The sequence below is a fragment of the Eretmochelys imbricata genome, chromosome 5 (assembly GCF_965152235.1).
Source record: "Eretmochelys imbricata isolate rEreImb1 chromosome 5, rEreImb1.hap1, whole genome shotgun sequence".
NCBI classification, from domain to species: domain Eukaryota; kingdom Metazoa; phylum Chordata; order Testudines; family Cheloniidae; genus Eretmochelys; species Eretmochelys imbricata.
This window is the reverse complement of record NC_135576.1, coordinates 40,928,455-40,949,043: the sequence shown is the minus strand read 5'-3', so window position 1 is coordinate 40,949,043 and position 20,589 is coordinate 40,928,455. Positions and strand designations below refer to the sequence as shown.

The 20,589-nt window shown below is 40.4% G+C and overlaps 1 protein-coding gene across 3 annotated transcripts in view; it reads right to left on the bottom strand.

Annotated features, from left to right (window-relative positions):
• Window positions 1-3,469: 3,469 nt before the first annotated feature.
• Window positions 3,470-20,589, bottom strand: part of RNF180 (ring finger protein 180) — a 136,159-nt gene continuing 119,039 nt past the window's right edge. For 2 of the 3 annotated variants that reach the window (XM_077816918.1, XM_077816920.1), the window contains one exon: window positions 3,470-6,258. In XM_077816918.1, the coding sequence (XP_077673044.1) occupies window positions 6,056-6,258 (203 nt within the window). In that variant the 3' untranslated portion in view covers window positions 3,470-6,055. The remainder of the gene's footprint in view (window positions 6,259-20,589) is intronic. The other variant, XM_077816919.1, reaches the window with a different exon arrangement.

Below are 20,589 nucleotides of genomic sequence, written 5' to 3'. Positions count from 1 at the left end.
ATGGGGAGTTAGACCCTTGCTGTAATTACACAACTCTGGAAAGACTCCAATTGACTAATGACTACTGGATCAGCCCCTAAAGTGAAGACTTTCAAAGCGGCCTTATATTGGATACTTCAAGATTTGGGTGTTTTCCATGAAACAGTTTACAAAGGCCTGATTTTTAGGGGGATGGGTTCAGCGCTTTCTGAAAATCAGGCCTCTCTAATGTCTCTCAAACTGGGCACCAAAAGTTGAGGCTCCCCAAAATCATTAGTCACTTTTGAAAATCTTGACCTAAATCTTTCTAAATTGCCAACTTCAGATTTTCAGAAATAAATACATAAAAACAGTAAGCCCCAAAGAACTATTTTCTGGCAATGAAATGAATCCAACTTGAACTGTTGGTTCCTCGTGAGGTTTTCCTTGTTAGTCTCCTCAACTCTACAGTTGGAGAAATACAGCAACTATAGCTTTTACTATGAGACCAGAATGTGGCTCTTAAAGTTTGAACTGGCATCTACAAGAAATTGGATGTATTGCCTAGATGCAGCCAGTCAAGGTATCAATAAAAGAAAATTTATAAAGCACCATGTGTTGCTTCAACCAGAGAAGTATAGACATTTTAAAACAGAAATAAAGAAAGAAAATATGGACCAAATTCCCCCTACTTGTACTTGCTTGATGTAACTAGGTGGAAAATATGTTCTACCCAGTTTCCTAGTAATTTTCCCCACTGTGGAAAAAGCCAAGGTTCCAATCCTTAATCAGAGGATTGTGTGTGAACAACAGGAGGGAAGGGGCCTCCACAAGGAGAGCTCCTTACCTTTCGACTGTACTTTGGACTGCACCCTGCATGCCCAAGGATTCCCCCTGAAGCAGGACAGCCCCCAGAATGTCCCCCCCTCAATCCAAAGTACTTCTCACCCCCACCCCAAAACCTCAGAAAAAAGTGGGTGGGAGGTGGGGTGTGAAAAAAACACCTCAGATTTCTGCACCCCACACTTGACAGTGACCCACACAGCTTTCCACCTACGCAGTTGGAACTTCAGAAGGGTTTCTACAGGGTTGAGGGAGCATACCATGAAGGAGACAATCCCTGCTCCCCTACTCCCACAGCCTAGGTATGAAGACTCCATGTTGTCCAAGGAAGTACCAGGGACCATGTGGATTTGGAGTAGAAACTTTCTTTCAGATTCCTGCTCTTGTTGCCAATGCTCTTTTGATGACTCAAACAGGTTCGCTTTTTACTCCGAAGATGAATTAATTGTTCACAGAAGGCTTTTTATGACAAGCCGTTTCAGCTCTGAGTTGTTTTATTTTTAGCTCTTTTGCAGGCTTGAAAAAACAATTAAGTGAAATATAAAAGGTGCTGATGGCACTGGAAACTCAGTTTTTCCATTTAGGCAGAGAAGAGGTACCTGATAGGGAGTGGTAATGTGAGGTTCCCCATACTCTCTATTACTGCAAGAGAAACCAAAGTGACGGACTTAGCCCGAAGACAGGAGCGGGAGGCAAACACGTCACAATTCTAATACTGGCTCTGACAATTACTCCCTCTGTGGCACTGGGAGAATCAAACTCTCAGCTCCACTTCCCCCTCTGTAAAGTGGGTCCAGTTGTGAAGATTCATTTATCACAACTACCTTTTATCACAGACCATACAATGTAGCCTACCCTCTGCTCCTCTTTCACCCTTTTACACACCTCTTACCCAGATTACTTTCCCCCAGCACAAGTACTTGTGGTGTAGGAGTTGGTTGTGTTGGACAAGAGTAGTTTGTTAAAGAGAGATGAGTGCAGGCAGACAGTAAGGGCCTGTGATGCTTCAGGGGTTCATCCAGACCAGGAGAGGGTTGTGTCATGGCCTGCCCTGTGCAACTTTGGCCGAGAGCCCTGCTGCCAGTAGCATGCTCACAGCACAGCACCCTGGCTTCCATCAACCTGGTTACTCCTTGCAGGGTGACCCCAACAGCCCTTCCTGTCCCGAGTCTCCCCAAAACCATCTCCCCTGCAGCATCCAGTCCCTCTCACTGGACCCTCACAGGAGTTAAACTTGCTACCTCCGAAGAGACAGAATACACACAAGCCTGCTAGATAAGCTGAGGGTTTTACTCTTTTGTTTAATACACAGCACTGAGGTAGTTTTGTAAACGTAAAACAAGTTTATTAACAACAGAATCTAGATTTAAGTGATACCAAATAGAAGGAGTAGGGATAGAAATGGTTACAAACAAAAGTAAAAATGCAATTCTAAAACTAAAACTGAATTTAAACTAGAGTCTTTTGTTCAAAATAGTTGTTTCACTAGTGTCATTCTTCCAGCTCGGCTGGCCCATCTTTAGCCAGGATCCAACATGATCAGGATCCTCAGGTGAAGGATGACAAAATGGCTTCTTGCCCTCCGTTATATCTTCCAAAGTTCATTGATCCTATTTCAACAGGCAGAAAGGCTTCCTAGGGGTGTAGTCTCCATCCCTTGTCAAGACTGTTAACTGGTCATCTTCCCATTCGCTTGCCTGATGGCATTGTTTACCTTGCACGTAAATGTGTTTTTCATAGTCTTAGGTCACACCTTGCTTAATTTACATTGGAGACACAGCCAAGCCTGCAAAACAACATTCCTTTTGTTGTGCTTTGGCACGGTCCACGAGTCACATTTGGGGAACATATTTTCAGCAAACATCTAGAATTCTTTATATACCACCCGTACGTACAAAGACGAAGATTAATGACCAGCATGTTACCAGTTTGCATAGGACACCTTACATGACAACTTTCAGATACAGATGATGGCGAGTTGGGGCAATGAGTATGTAAGGCCAGATGAGAGTTATGGTATGGTGTACCCTCTGCCAGTTGGCACTAAGGGGCTCCCTGAGTCACAGGGGGCTGATGGAAATCTGGCATCTCTGGGGCTAGAGTGGAGTATGGTCTGGGGCCGTTGATAGTTGTGGCAATGGTAAGGTGTGAACTTTTCATATTCTTGCTTTTGTGGTTTGTCAGTTACATTATGTGTATATTTCTGTGAATGTTGTGCATTGCAAAGCCTATGTGCGTCATAAAACGTGTGTATTAATTTCCTAGTTTTTAAAAGTATTTAATGGTAGTGGTGGGGAGGAGGTAGGAGACTATGGGGGTGCAGGGGAGGACCTGTGGTGGGTAAAAGTGCAACTGCTAATCAAAAGTTTGTCAGCAGCTGAGCATGAAACCTCATGTATTAGCAACTGTGCACCAGCCACTAAAATCTCATTCGGTCTCTCGCATTATGCCGTTGTTTAATGCAGTTATATATGTTTGGAAGAATAACATGGGCATTTAGTACTAAATCATCCATAGAATGTATTCAGATCCAGAATAAAGAGTTGATGTGCCACTGTGGGTTATGACAAACTTGATAGTTTAATGTTTCTAGTCCCTTTGGGTTTCCACACAAAGTACAAACACAATTAAGAATGCTAGCATGAAAAGAGATAATTGTATTCATTATAACGCCTCTCCCCACAAAAATCTCTACTCCCTCCCAAAAACAGAATTAAAACAGAAACATAACATGGGTTGAAAAAAATATTCAAATTTAATTCCACCCAATATCTATTGTAATATTTTACAGCTGTGTCAAACAACTTCAGATTTTATTGAAAACACTGTAATAACCTCATAGATGAGAATACATTCCAGAACAAGACCAAGTGCTTAAGAATAAAACTGCTCACAAAAGGACCTACTCCAGTTCCCACTGAAGTCAATAGGATTTTTGTGACAAAATTTTAATGGAAGCACGTTTGAGACAGTAATAATGAACTAACATTTTCAAAGGGTTTATTTGGAAAGAGGCAATAGGGAAAAGCAGCTTACAACTATTCTACCCCTTCTGGGTCTCTCTCTGAAGGAGAAACAGCTTTATATAAAAATCTGAAACACTAAGTCCATCTCCTTTATTATCTGATTATTCATTACTCTTTGCAATTCATAACCAAATTAACTAACCAAAACAACAGTAGAGACAAAATATATAGCTTGACTGATATGTATATGCACCTTAGAAATGTTATATATGTTATATAAAAATGTTTATACTAAATTTAGAACAGTGTATCCACCCACAATTATCAACTCTTGTAATTATACAGAAGAAGACAATACTACATTTGACTGTCTCCCTTCCAGTTTCATCTTTCAGAATAAATCCATGATACAATGCTACTAGAAATTTTCTATGTAAGTTTACTTTCACTTAATTGGTGGTGTCTGGAATACATTTCTTATATACAAGTACATTTTGAAATATTAGCTAATTGATATATTCATCTGAGAAACACCCTACTTAAATTCTTAAATCTCATTTAATACTTTCCCCAAAAAATCATGTTTCACATTTTAAAATAGCACCAAGTTAGTTAAATTAGCTAAAGTAATTATTTCATGATACATCCTTTCAGTCTAACGCTTTCTGACCCCAGGAAGTGCAAGTGCATTTTGGCTGAAAAGGTGCTTTAATCCCTTCTCTTCACTGAGGCAGGAACAGTTGATTTGTAAGTTTTAAGAAACCAGAAGGTATAACTTGAGTTCTGGCATAGCTGAGAAACATGTTTTAAGTTTGCTGAGAGTTTTATTGTACTGTGAGTTTTATTAAAACCTCTGAAGTTTTAAGGGGAGGGGGGGGAGAAAGAGAAGTTATGCCTAATGATCTATCAATAGTACAAGACAACCTATTGTAATTAGAGGGAAAGTAATTGCATACACTAATTTTTCTTTTGCCCACAACTATATTGATAGTGAAATTACTACACTTCCCCTACCCGTTAGAGCAATATTAAAAGAAAGTGACCAAATCCATTCAGTCAACATAATTTCAGCTGTACAGGTATTTTAACTGTAAAAAAATCCTCAAAGGGCAGTCTAATCTTAAGAAGTTATTTTATGCAGCTTGAGGAAAACAGCTAGGAGCCAATGTGCTGCTGGAGGTGCCATCTTTCAGACAAGATACAAGTCTGAGGCCTTGCTTATTTCTGGCCTTGAGCCAGCAAAGTACTTATGCACATTCTGAACTTCAAGTTCCTGGGCAGTCCCATTACAGTTATTCAAGTCCACCTCATCTCCTAGCAATCTAATGGAATGGTATTAGCTACACTGAAAGAGTGCTACATACTGAATAACCAGCAGCAGCTCCTGAGGTTACCAATGCAAATCCTGAAGTTAATGGGACTACTCATGCTAAAGTGCTTTCCTGGATCAAGGCGAGCGTTCTCAGTAGCTTACAGGACTGAGTCCCTTGAAATTAAATGCTTCCTTGTACTTCTCAGAAGTAGAAGTAGTTTTAGCCACTGTGACCTATCTTTCTGTACTTACATTTTACTATATATCAGAAATATCAGAAATCCCTTCAGTGGCATCAGTTGGAGAAGTTCTTCTATTTTCTCTACTTTAAAAAATGTTTTGTAGCGTGGCTAGCATTAAATGGTGGTTGCATCCATATATAGACAGACCTTAAAGTGCTTTGGGATCCTTCCACATGAAAGGTGCTAATAATTAACTTTGAGACACATTGTCAGTGTTGGAGGATCCTCCCTCCATCATCCCCCTTTTACACACGAGGAAATTGAGGCACCAGTAGATGATATGACTTGCTTAAAGTTGCACAGTATATCAGTACAGAGCCAAAAACTGAACTCTGGTCTACCAGACCATGCTGCATCCCTCTGAGCAGTAACTCAAAACAAATCTTGATGGTCCATTTCTACATACTGGTGAAGAATGTGTACACATTACGGGTGGAAATCCTGACCCCACTAAAATCAATGACAAAACTCCCACTGACTTCAACGAGGCCAGGATTTCACGTTATGTTTTCAGCAAAGCTCAAGTCTTTCATACCTATATCAGAAGCATCCAGTAATTAGATCGTTAGCCCCATGTCACGTTTGGTGCAGCTTAATACAATTCAGAATCATAAACACTCCAGACCCCACACACACACACACACACAAAAATCTGCATTCATTACTTCAAACCATTTCTATTTACATTGTCTTTGCTTGCATGATTCTTCAGTTTTACTAACCAATGCAGTCCCCTAAAAAGGAAAGAAAAAATAACAAAGAAAACAGAAAACAATGAATCCTATGACCCAGTTGACAGAATAAATGTAGATTATCACCATGTCCATATCAAACCACCATCCACGGCTATCATCCTCAAAATCCATATAGTCCATCCTGTGAGCAGCATGTGGGAAGTGCCTTCTTGCTACAGGATCTGTATGCCTTTGGAAACCTGCTGGAAAACAGATCATGTCACTTCAGTCCACGTATTCATTTTAAAAAAATATTTTAAGTAAAGACAATGCTTATGAAAGGCACTGGATTGAGAGCATCAGAAATGGACAGCCTCTATCTGAAGAGCTAATGCAGACTAGAAGCAACACATCTCACTACCAGCGTACATCCCTCTTTCCTGGAGAAGACTGATGGATCTCAGAGCACCGAGTCACTTTTTTACCCACTGTCGCTAATGAGAGTTGTCTTATGGTAGCTGGGTATTCCTGACGCTGCCAGCCCTTCAGCCACTTAAGCATTCTCCTCTGGGCTTATGCCAGCCCTGTCTTTGCCTTGCAGGTAAACAAATAGGTGCACCCCAATCTCTGATTCCCTTTGAATCATTCCTCTGTGATATCCAGCTCCAGAGAGATTGGCTACCCACAGCAATTCCAAATCTTCTATCCCCAAAGGTGCAGTGTATCTCAGTTTAGCAGTTTTACCTTAACCCACTACTCCTGTAAACCACAAAGGCCTTGTGAGCATTTATAATAAAACAAGATTTTTTTTTAAAGAAAAGAATACAAATTTTACTATAAATAGAGTGGTGGAAGCAAGTGGTCACAATACAAAAAAATCTTAACACAAATCTGACTCTAAGCTTATCAATAGTTACTTTTCCTACCCAGTAAAGTAGATTTACCCCCCAAAAGTACAGTCCATTGCAGACCCAGGAGATAAACATTTATGAAAGCACTCCCCTTTGCCAGGGGTTTTCCCCTCATTAAATGGATGTAGAATGTCTTTCCCTAAACTCTGTTATACTGTAACAGTTTTGTCTCTATTCACAGGCAGGGCAAAACTTGACCGTTTATTCCTATTCTTTTCCCTCTGATTCTTAGCCAGACTTTGATCCATGAGAATACTTTGCTTCTCAAACCAAAACTACTCAGTTTTTTCAAAAAGAAAAGGAGTCCTTGTGGCACCTTAGAGACTAACCAATTTATTTGAGCATGAGCTTTCGTGGATGAGCTCACGAAAGCTCATGCTCAAATAAATTGGTTAGTCTCTAAGGTGCCACAAGGACTCCTTTTCTTTTTGCGAATACAGACTAACACGGCTGTTACTCTGAAATCAGTTTCTTCAGTAATCTCTTGTAAGGGACTTTCTTAAAGCCCCTTTGCAAGTCCAAATACATTAAATCAACTGATTTTTCGATATCCACTATTTTATTGATTCATTCAAAAAGTGCTAGTCTACTAGTGATGCACACGTTTCCTTTATAGAATCAGTTCTGGTTAGACCTTATATAACAATCTAAATAGAATTATAAAACATCTAGAAGTATAACTGACCAATTTACCATGGACAGATAAGGCTTACTAGTCTGTAAATCACCCTAACAGTTTAACCCTATGCATTTTAAGAGATCATGGGTGAAATTCTGACTCCAATGCCGTGAATGTCAAAACTCCCATTCACTTCATAAAGGATATGATTGCAACCCATAGTTAAAAATAAATGCCAAGCTACTGTGAAGAGAAAAAATATTCTATGGATTTGTACTTGGAAGCTATTTTCGGCCCCAATCCTGCAAAGACTTATGTATATCCATTTAAGAAAGTAAGTAGCCCTACTGAAATCCATGAGGTTACTCGCATGTTTCAAAGTAAGCAGGGGCTTAAATTTTTGCAGGACCTGGGCCTTGCTTATGTTTACATCTGAAACCATTACCTTTACTTATTGAAAAATAGTGGAGTCTTGTTTACAACTTTTCCTGACACTACAAAGATGTGATTTACATAAAAACCACATCTTGATACGAAACCCATATTTCAAATCTAGTTTTGATATTTAGAAACATTATCTGCTTCTCTTTTATAACACTTGTTAAACATTTCCAAATATAAATCTGGATTTATTTGATCTGATTTCCATTTTTTGGAATGAATTTGCAATTGACATTAAGTTCTATCACCAGTGTTATAACTATGTGCTTTTATACATAAATCCTCAGTGTATATTATCCTCTCCAGAGGGTCCTAATTAAGATTGCTATGTGTGATTTGCTTTTATTTATTTCCACTCTTATCGTAAACACAAAATGCCAGAAGGCTATTTTTGCATCAACAATTTTGAATCATCTTGTAATCAAAGTATAATTATGCTAACATTTATTGACATTAGTTATGACTGGGTAGTTGCTGGAGCCTAAAAGATTTAGACAAATATAATCCTTGATTTCTATCTCTATGTGATTTACTTTAAGCGAACCTGCATTAAATTTATCCTGGCTTAGACTTTATAATGTAATCATTCTACATTGAACAGCAATTTTAATATAGGAAACTACTGCTGTACAATTATTCTTGCTGTAGAAATCCACAGAAACGCCCCTCTGATACTGCATTAAGAATATATACAACCAGATCCTGCTCACTTTACCCACACGAGTAATCCCACTGACTTCCATGAGCATGAGTAAAGCAATCAGGATTTGACACCCAACATATGGAAGAGATTTTAATTCCCTATTATTTGGGTGAGTCTACAAGCTAGTGCACTTAAAATAGCAGTGTGGATTTTGCAACTTGGGTAGTAGCTCGGCTCTCAAACCCACCCTATCCTCTGAGTCTGATCTTGGGCATCTAGCCTGAGTCTCTGCCAGACGCACAACATCCATACTGCTATTTTTAGCACATCCACTAGCTATTCTGAGCCACACTAGCACAAATTGTCTACCTCCACTGTGAGACTTGCTCCCAGCTGCAGTGTAGACATACCCTGACTTACCATCTGTTAATCAATTAAGCATCAGTTGAAAGTCTCCACTCTAGAAACTAAATCCTTGCTCTCAACACGTGCTAGTAAAAGAACATGTTTAATTATGTTTAATTCATAGAAATTGTGGGCTACAATTTTCCACACTACATCACTGTGAAAAAATGCTACTGCAAAATCATTTAATCCACACTGTGCTTGGTGTCTCCTTTAGAAGAGTGATTCTAGGTGAGTAATTTCTGATGAGACAGTCATTTGGGCCATTTTACAAAAATTAGTATGTTGACAATCACTGCATAATTAGGGTTGCAAATAAGTTTTGAGTATAAGTCTCTGATTCTGGCAATCCCTCTAAAATACCTACTAAAGTAATTAGTCTCAAAGCTTGTAGGCTCTACTAAATTTTCATGACATGAACAAGGGTTCCTGAATTATTTCACCCTAAAAATAGGGGAATTTACTGGTGTTCGAAAACACCTAACAGATTTTGCTTCTTTGGACCAGCCACCCCTCCCAAAACCATCCTATTCAAAAAGCCTCCCAAAACAAGGAGAAAAGTAGAGAAGTGAAAAGACTATAAAGTCTAGTTTACAAGACTCATCCAGCTAAGATCTAGGGTATAATATTCAGAAGTGATTCAGGCACTTAGGAGCCTACATCCTTTTGACCTTCAAATCAGAATTAGGCTCCCAGGTGCCGGTGTCATTTTGAAAATGGGACGGAAGCACTAAGTACTTGTGAAAATTTCTCTTTTGGTGCCCAGGTCCAAAATTTAGCGGACTGAAATCTAATTTCAAAAGTTCATAACTTTGGATTTTTTGAACATAGCTCAGCAATTTCAGCTTGAAAAGCTCAGTGTAAAATGTCAGATTACTGCTAGAGATCTAGACCTGAAAGAAAAGATACAAATGAAGTCCCTTATTTCCTTGCACAGATATAACTCAAAGCATAAGTGATTGCGAGGGAGGCTGGTCAAACAGAGAAAAAAAATCTCTTTCCAAAGGGTCATGGGGGGGGGGGGGGGTTCTTTCCGCCTGCAGACGTCAAGATTTCCAAAGGAGGGAGGAAAAACTCCCTGATCACTTCCTCTAGCCTCCTGCTCTCATCCAACCCCACTTTCTACAAGTCACCTGAGATCTGTAGGACTAGTGCCCTGATCCTGCAAACTTTAGGGGATGACTGGAGTGAGCAGAAAGCCTAGGAGATGGTGATCAGGGTGGCCTTCCCTCTCGTCTTCCTGTGGACCTATCAAGGCGTGAAAGAGAAGAATCTTCAGTTATCTTTTGGAAGCTCATTTGGGGCCACTCCTAATGCCCATAAGCTGTAAGAGGGCTATTGGAGCCACCTTCAACCCTACTGGCCTTTGTAGGATCGCAAGTCTCCACTGAAACCACGTCTGTCCATTTGGGGCAAAAGGGACTGTGATGTATGTTTTCATGTGGGAGTCCAAAGAACCATACTACGGCTGAGACCTGTTCCCCATCCCACCCCATCGAACTCCTCTTAAAGCTCATGAAGGTGCACTGTGGGACATCAGTGACCTTCCTAATTTAAATATACACATTTGAAGAATACAAAGTAGATCACTCTAAATTAGAAAATATCAAAGGTAAGGTTGTCTGTGAAATCTTAACTCTGCTCCCTTGTATGTACGCATTTTGATACAGTCTTTAACAAGGGGATATAATACTTTATCCACAGAACCCCTGCCTCATTCATGTGAAGGCTGAACAGTCTTTAGTGAATGATGCTGCTATTCGATATTTAGGTAAGAGTCTTAAAATCAAGGTGATGTCCATATTTAGATGCCTAAATAGGTGGACTGACTTTCAAGTACTGATATTTAAAACAATTAAACAAAAATATTTCTATCGTGTTCTTAGTAGCATACCACAGCAGCTGTTATTTGTTAGACAGCAGTAGAACTTTGTCCTGAATATTCTGAGGAGACGTTGCAAGAAGAGCCTCTGTGTGGAGACATGCTTCATTGAGTGCCCAATTTTATGAATTAAGCGAAGCAGATTTGTGATCCTGATTTTGCTCCGTCACTTTTCCATGTTGTATGGAACGAGGCAGGGTTTCTTTGGAGTGCAGCAGAAAGTTGGAGGACTCCAAAAGGAGCCTTGTCTCATTCCATAAACATCCTCACAAATCATGATCTCCAGGCACCTGTACATTAAAACAAATTTTACTCAACTTTCATAAATATGCCAGCACAATCAGACATGGAATGAGAATTTCCACTCAAACCACAAGCATGCACAGTGCCACTGGAACATTGGCAGATTCAGTAAAAACCTGTTCCTGGGTAACAGAAACAAGTCCATGTGCAAAGTAGGCTTTTTAGCCCTTATAAGTCACACAAATCAAAAAGGATTTTCACACACCACAAAAAAAGGCACATCTGTTACATATATCCTTGCCAAATTTCAAGTTTCTACATCCTCATTTTGAAGAGCTAGTGGTATTCAAAATAAAGTTGCAAACAATAATAAATTTTACTCTTCATTTTTTAATTTGTCTGAACCCATTTTGCTCCAGCTTAAAAGAAATAAGTCACTCTGAGCTGAGGAAAATTTCAGTTAAAAAAAAAGTAGTTTGACAGAATAATATGCAATTGAAAAAGAATACTTATATTGGACATGCGTGTGCAACATTGGAATAATGAAGTTAACATGGAAGCAGGTGGCGATTCTCCCAATTAAAACTACACCTACCAGTAGTGTGAAATGCAAGGCACTGATGTGGTGATATAGGTAATACCACCACTCTGATTTATTGCTATTTTATAATTGCCCTTTAAAATAATTTTTTAAGGTGAGAAATCCCTCAGAATAGTCTGTTGGTTTCACTATGAAATTACATTTATAACAAATATCATTAACAGAATTACAGAATGATTGTAAAAGCATGTACTTTTTATATCACTTGATGTTTTTCTGGCAGTAAAATATCACCCATTTTATTGTTTTGTTACATTACAATTTTGTGACTTGTATGAACGAAAACACACATTCACTCTTAACAATGGAGAATTTGTAAGCTAAAACCATAGTTTAAAAAATGAATAATTTATTTTAATTAATGTATTTATTGAAATACAGAGTATCAGGAATATGCTTTGATATACAGAAATTGAGAGGGGCTGCTGGCAGGGCATGTTCTGAAGGATCCAAGATTTTGAAATTCAATTCCCCCTTGAATCTGAAAAGGCCTGAATCAGAAAACCATCAGGGATCATTGCAAGACTGATCTCCTTTCCAGGCATCTAAAAATGGATCGTGGGGGTGTGTGTGGCGGGAGCGGAGAAGAGAATTGTAATTGTCAGGGCAGTGAATTGCCTCTGGCAGGTTATCTTATATATATTTTTAAGTTATGACAAAGGCACCTACACCATATGGATGTGTACCCCTTTTAGCATTTCTATAAATCAAAATCAGTCAAATAAAATTTTGACAATTCTTTTGCACGTCAGTTAATTATTGTATCATAAAGTCAATATTAACACTATTGGCCCAACCATACCCCTTTGAAACTGATGAGTGTTTTGACATTGTTTACATTGACAGCAGTATCAAGTCCTGTCCAGAGTTGATCTGTCTCAGTCCAGAGCCCAATACCTGGCCCTACTACCTGGACAGATGCCTGGGGCCATGAAGATCTGGAATCCTCCTCCCAGTCTGGCAGGCTAGAGCTCAGCTGAAGAGCCACTTCATGGAAGCTACTCAAAGCAAATGGGTAAAGCAGCCTTCTTGGGGATTTATGTAGTCCCCAGAGGAATGGGAGGATGGGTGGATCCGTGCAGTGATAGATTCACTGCCCCTCCTACAATCTGCCCATGCCCAGTTCCTGCTTGGTCACCCACCCCCTTCAATAGCAGCATTACACCAGTTCAGCCACAAGGAGTCTGGCATAGTCACAGAGAATATGCTGGATGTCCATCTACCATTATTTGATTAACTTTGATTAGGGGCAGAAAAAGTTATTATCTTTGCTTATATATATTACTATTACTCATTTGCAAATTCAGTTGAGCTCTGTTAACCTGTAGATTGCCAGATATCCTTAAATAACCTCCAAATTGACTTCTGACAGTCATGTGTTTCATCAGGATTTGAGCAGTAGCGATACCAAATGATGGACATTCAGTTAGGCTTATATCATTTATACCTGCTTTCCCAATCAATCATTCTGATTCTGTAGGAGTACCAAATATCCACTATGTTCGACAGTTATAGCTCATTCATTGAGACCCTGTCATAAGGCAACTAACATAATGGAAAGAAAATCAAATTAGAGTAAAAATGGTGGTAACCCTTAAATTTATCAAAGCTATTGCTAAAATGATTGACATAGATTTGATTCTTTGGACATTACAAGAAAAGCAGTAATTAGGCAATTTAGAGAAATTTAGTCCCCAAATATCAATTGATAGGAAAAACATTGATTCTTATCGAGTAACCTCATAACTATTGGTACCTCCATAAGCAATCTTGTATTCTCTTGCTGTTTTATACAGCCCACAGAACTGAGAGATTAGAATCTACATAATTATACTGGAAAATGCTCAATGTTTAAAAATAAAAAAATAAAAAAAGTAAAGTATCGAATTATCGTGGCAGGATCCCAACAAGGCAGTCAGCAGCAAGGGTCAGAGCAGGGGCAAACCTGAGACTAGCAGAGGAGTTCATGGTCAGGTTCAAGGCCTGCGTCAATACTCAGGGTCATAGTCCAAGTCTGGAAGCAAAGTCCAAATCAAGCTGAGGTCAAAGCCAGGAACTGAGGAGCAGGAAGGGTCATGGTAACTACAAGAGATCCACACTGTTGCCTGAACACTTCCTCGGTGCTCTTTGGGTTTACATAGGGCAGGGAGCCAATCAGGAGCCATGAGGTAGAACTGTCAAACCCTTGAGGTAGAACTTCCCAGGGTCTGTGTCCACAGCAGGTCATGGGAATGGAGCTGGTTACAGTTACTGTTGGGTGGCAGCCTGGCGATACAAGTTGCCTAGTAGTGCTGCAGTCCTGGGCTCTGGACCCTGAGGGCCTTATGCATTGTTAACTTTAATTATAAGATTTGTATGTAATTTCCCATACACAGTTATTTCACATTGCTGTAACTTCCAAGACTTGTACTTGAGGTTTTAAAAAGGATCAACAATATTTCTTTTGTAGTGTTCCTACAGTACTTAACATATATAAAATTACAATGAGTTCCAGCATAGGTTTCCAAGTTTTAAACCCTAAAAGCCAAAACATTAAAAAACTCACTTTGAGTTCAGCATCCTTTTTGGCTTTTCACTGTTAAGTGCACAGCCAAACTCTTATGCAATTTACGCCTCTCGTAAGTAATATATAGGCCTTCAAAATAGCTTTGCACCATTGTTCATTTGAAGTCTGTTGCTCTTTGAAATATTGCAAGATTAATTTAATTTAATTCAAAATTACAAACTTTTACAGCTGCCACAGAAAACTGGCAGCCTTAGTTTGGACAGAAATGAAGGTGAGATTTTCTGTGTAAATAAGATGAACTGCCATTCAGTGAGGTTTATTCTCCTATTTATAAGTTAGATATTTGCACACTAACTCTTGCGATCATTAATTTGAGTTTATAGACTTAAATTCCATGGACCTCAATGGAATGCTTTTGTCTGTTTTGTTGTATTCCACACAAAGCAGCAATATTCTGAACATTAAATAGATAACCAAATACAAATAAGTGACAGCAATAACCACATGCTGTTTTATGGAGTAATAATTTGGTTCTCATGGATTAAAATACAAGCCAGAAGGCTGAATAGTATATCTTAATGATGGATCAGATTGATAAAGAATATAGTGAAAGACCGAGATTCTGTAGTGCATGCCCTTACAGAACCTTCTGTAGTGCATGAATTTACAAAACCATGTAAAAAACTCATGAATCATAGAATAGAATATCAGGGTTTTGGAAGGGACCTCAGGAGGTCATCTAGTCCAACTCCCTGCTCAAAGTAGGGCCGATCCCCAGTTAAATCATCCCAGCCAGGGCTTTGTCAAGCCTGACCCTAAAAACTTCTAAGGAAGGAGATTCCACCACCTCCCTAGGCAACGCATTCCAGTGTTTCACCACCCTCCTAGTGAAAAAGTTTTTCTTAATATCCAACTTAAATCTCCCCCACTGCAACTTGAGACCATTACTCCTTGTTCTGTCATCTGCTACCACTGAGAACAGTCTAGAGCCATCCTCTTTGGAACCCCCTTTCAGGTAGTTGAAAGCAGCTATCAAATCCCCCCTCATTCTTCTCTTCCGTAGACTAAACATCCCCAGTTCCCTCAGCCTCTCCTCATAACTCATGTGTTCCAGTCCCCTAATGATTTTTGTTGCCCTCCGCTGGACTCTTTCCAATTTTTCCACATCCTTCTTGTAGTGTGGGACCCAAAACTGGACACAGTATTCCAGATGAGGCCTCACCAGTGTTGAATAGAGGGGAACGATCACGTCCCTCGATCTGCTAGCAATGCCCCTACTTATACACCCCAAAATGCCATTGGCCTTCTTGGCAACAAGGGCACACTGTTGACTCATATCCAGCTTCTCGTCCACTGTAACCCCTAGGTCCTTTTCTGCAGAACTGCTGCCGAGCCATTCGGTCCCTAGTCTGTAGCGGTGCATTGGATTCTTCCGTCTTAAGTGCAGAACTCTGCACTTGTCCTTGTTGAACCTCATCAGATTTCTTTTGGCCCAATCCTCCAATTTGTCTAGGTCCCTCTGTATCCTATCCCTACCCTCCAGCGTATCTACCTCTCCTCCTAGTTTAGTGTAATCTGCAAACTTGCTGAGGGTGCAATGCACACCATCCTCCAGATCATTGATGAAGATATTGAACAAAAACTTAGAAGTTTTTAAGGTCAGGCTTGACAAAGCCCTGGCTGGGATGATTTAATTGGGGATTGGTCCTGCTTTTGAGCAGGGTGTTGGACTAGATGACCTCCTGAGGTCCCTTCCAACCCTGATATTCTATGATTCTATGAAAACCGGCCCCCAGGACTGACCCTTGGGGCACTCCAGTTGATACCGGCTGCCAACTAAACATGGACCATTGATCACTACCTGTTGGGCCCTACAATCTAGCCAGCTTTCTATCCACCTTATAGTCCATTCATCCAGCCCATACTTCTTTAACTTGCTGGCAAGAATACTGTGGGAGACTGTCAAAAGCTTTGTTAAAGTCAAGGAACAACACGTTCACTGCTTTCCCTTCATCCACAGAACCAGTTATCTCGTCATAGAAGGCAATTAGATTAGTCAGGCATGACTTGCCCTTGGTGAATCCATGCTGACTGTTCCTGATCACTTTCCTCTCCTCTAAGTGCTTCAGAATTGATTCCTTGAGGACCTGCTCCATGGACTGAGGTGAGGCTGACTGGCCTGTAGTTCCCAGGATCTTCCTTCTTCCCTTTTTTAAAGATGGGCACTACATTAGCTTTTTTCCAGTCGTCCGGGACTTCCCCCAATAGCCATGAGTTTTCAAAGATAATGGCCAATGGCTCTGCAATCACATCCGTCAACTCCTTTAGCACTCTTGGATGCAACGCATCCAGCCCCATGGACTTGTGCACGTGCAGCTTTTCTTAATAGTCCCGAACCACTTCTTTCTCCACAGAGGACTGGTCACCATCTCCCCATGCTGTGCTGCCCAGTGCAGTCGTCTGGGAGCTGACCTTGTTCATGAAGACCGAGGCAAAAAAAGCATTGAGTACATTAGCTTTTTCCACATCCTCTGTCACTAGGATGCCTCCCTCATTCAGTAAGGGGCCCACACTTTCCTTGACTTTCTTCTTGTTGCTAACATACCTGAAGAAACCCTTCTTGTTACTCTTGACATCTCTTGCTAGCTGCAACTCCAGGTGTGATTTGGCCTTCCTGATTTCACTCCTGCATGCCCGAGCAATATTTTTATACTCATCCCTGCTCATTTGTCCAATCTTCCACTTCTTGAAAGCTTCTTTTTTGTATTTAAGATCAGCAAGGATTTCACTGTTAAGCCAAGCTGGTCGCCTGCCATATTTACTATTCTTTCTACACATCGGGATGGTTTGTCCCTGTAACTTCAATAAGGATTCTTTAAAATACAGCCAGCTCTCCTGGACTCCTTTCCCCCTCATGTTATTCTCCCAGGGGATCTTGCCCATCAGTTCCCTGAGGGAGTCAAAGTCTGCTTTTCTGAAGTCCAGGGTCCATATTCTGCTGCTTTCCTTTCTTCCTTGTGTCAGGATCCTGAACTTGACCATCTCATGGTCACTGCCTCCCAGGTTCCCATCCACTTTTGCTTCCCCTACTAATTCTTCCCGGTTTGTGAGCAGCAGGTCAAGAGCAGCTCTGCCTCTAGTTGGTTCCTCCAGCACTTGCACCAGGAAATTGTCCCCTACACTTTCCAAAAACTTCCTGGATTGTCTGTGCACTGCTGTATTGCTCTCCCAGCAGATATCCGGGTGATTGAAGTCTCCCATGAGAACCAGGGCCTGCGATCTAGTAACTTCTGCGAGTTGCCGGAAGAAAGCCTCGTCCACTTCATCCCCCTGGTCCGGTGGTCTATAGTAGACTCCCACCACGACATCACCCTTGTTGCTCACACTTCTAAACTTAATCTAGAGACTCAGGTTTTTCTGCAGTTTCATACTTGAGCTCTGAGCAGTCATACTGCTCTCTTACATACAGTGCAACTCCCCCACCTTCCCCCATGCAGGCACTTACTTCCATAATCTAGCATTATTAATGTCAATAAAAAGTTGTTTGCTATTTTTCCAGTGCACCACATTGACCAGTTTCATTAAAAATATTTAGCCCATACTGGAAAGTGGCTGTGCACAGTCCCTCCCCACATTCATAATGTAAAGCTAGCAACAATTTGTTTTCCTGTCTCAGACTTTCTTCCCTTGGACATAAGCTCATGAAAGAAGAACTGAGGGTTGTGGGGGGAAAGATGAGCCTAGAATTGCTGGAATACCCATACTTTGTACATCCAGACATCTGTGCTAATTCTGTGATTAATACTTTGAGAGACATGACCTTATTGGGTTCTCTGCATCTTGGAATGCACGCTAAAATAGGGGTAACTGAATTTCACACTTCAGGATGCAACAGTTATTGAAGGAGTCAGGATGGAATTCTGACACCCACTTGCCAGGCACATGATTGTCCAACTAGCAATAGCTGAATTGTGTGGTGGGTTTGGTTCCCGCCCCCCCTTCTTCTGAAGCATACGGTATTGACTGCCCTAAAGGCAGCATACCAGACGTTAATTGCATGGCAAATCCTATTTTCCTCTTCTAAAACCACAAAACTTTACCAGTTAAGGTTGCTAAGTAACAATAATATAAATTATGTATCACAGTTTACAATATCCAAATACTTAAAACAAGTAAATAAACAGGTAAGTATGTCATACAATAGGTCACTCTGCACACATAGGGCTAGATAGAACTTTTAGTCTTAGCCCTGTTTAAGGGGCATAGAGCTGCATCATATCAGGAGCAGCACCAAAAGTTACAATTCCTCCCCTGCTCCCCTCACTCTGGGATGGAAATAAGTTGCCTCACCCCTTTTCAAGGTGCAGCTTATATTTCCCCGTGGAGTCGATCGTGAGGGCCTGGTTCCTCTTACTCCCTGCCCATCTGCAGCCCCTGCTGTTGCTCCTGCACCTTAAGACAATCCAAGCGGCTCAGAGATAAGCTGCTTACTCCCCCTGTAGCACCATGTTACAGGTCTAATATGATGGGGCACAATCTAACCCAGGATAAACACATTCTTAACATTTTGCATTTTAAAGAAACATGTTTCACCACAACTTTATTAGATGTATAATATGGATTATATTTATCTGGATTTTCATAGGTAAATAGTCTCATTCTAGGAGGTGGTTCTCAAACATTTCTATGGAGTGGACCCCATCCTGATAATGACACGCTCTTGTGGAAACCCTCCCTCCATTTGTGATTGTACAGATCATCTCCTCTATAACTAACAATCACACAGGTCACCTCTCTTATATCTCACAACCACTTTACTTTACCTTGTAAATTCTTGATGTGTTACCACAGGAAAGCAATGCTAGGAAAATATTTAACATTCAGATTTCCATGACTTCTCTAGTCTCAATCCCTTCTTCACACACTGCTCCTCCTCTTCCATTGACTCAGTCACTGGCTTTCTTCTCTGGATTTCCTCTACCCTCTATTCTTTTGTCCCTCTCTATCTCAAGGTCAGTTTCTCAAAACACAGACTACTCCTAACATACTTCATCTGCTCCAGCTCACTTCTCAGTGACTTTCTCTGAAAGGACCCACAATCATGCTGATGTCTTCCATTACAGAGTCATTCCCTTCTTCAGTTTTGCCATCTTCCTGATCGAACTACACTATTTCTCTACCCTCCTTTGCCTGTTGAAAGGCTGCAGAAGCCTATTCATTGAGGTCATGACTTCTTCTCCCTGAAGTGATCAGTCTTGGTCAGGGATGCTAGAACAATTTGTATAGTGGGGGTGCTGAGAGCCATTGAACCAAACTATAAACCCTGTATACGATGGAAGCCACTTCAATATAGGGGGTGCGACAGCACAGCACCCCAAGCACCGTTAGTTCCAGCACCTGTGGTCTTGGGGTTCTGGAACTTCAGTCTTCCCTTGGATGACTTGCTGACCCAAAAGGTGAAGCTTCTTGGCCTGATCCTTGATTCTTCTGGTTTGTGAGCTTTGTTCCCTCCATTTAGCAGTGCTGTCCTCTAAAGACTGTAGAGAAATGAGGTGCAAAGTCTACCTTGGAGGCATGTAACTTGGTCCAAACATGTTTGAATTAGGTTATCCTTACCCAATATCAACCCAGAAAAGTCCTGCTTAAGCCAGTATCTTTAAAACTATTTGTCGTTTAAAATACCAGAGATTGTAAGTACGGGATCCCCCCAAAATATCAAAAATACAAAATGTAAGGCCACTTTTTGAATAAGCTGATAGGGTCTTGTCCGAGTGAAAAGGTCTTGAAAGGACATATCACCAGTTTATGGAAAGTTTGACCAAAATGCTATAAATATAAATTGAAACGATTTGGCAACAGCCAGGCACTCAGCATTCCTTCATCAGCAAAGTTAAAATTAAATTTGAACATTTTATGACCAGATGTCACCATTCTTCTTGCAAACAAGACAATGTAGTAATCTTTATATATTTAGGAGCAAGGCCATAAATCAAACAGCTCATCTTGCAAAACTCATTTTGATAGAAAAAAAATTTAAAGCTTATCAAGACAGAACTCATTTAAAACAAATATTAAAATTTTAAAATGTCTATCACCATATACTCTATTTTCCTCTCACATTGTTGACAAAGCCTTAATCCCTATCCACCTGTAACCTGACTGTTACCTTTGACTCTCCCAACATTTGTTTTGCAAATCCAGATCATGTCCAATGTTGTCACTTTTTCCTCTAAACATATCTAAGATTCAGACTTTTCTCTCTATCCACACAGCTAAAACGCTAACCTAAATCCTCATTATGTCCTGACTTGACTTGTAGTCTTAGCATTTCTGGCTTCCATGA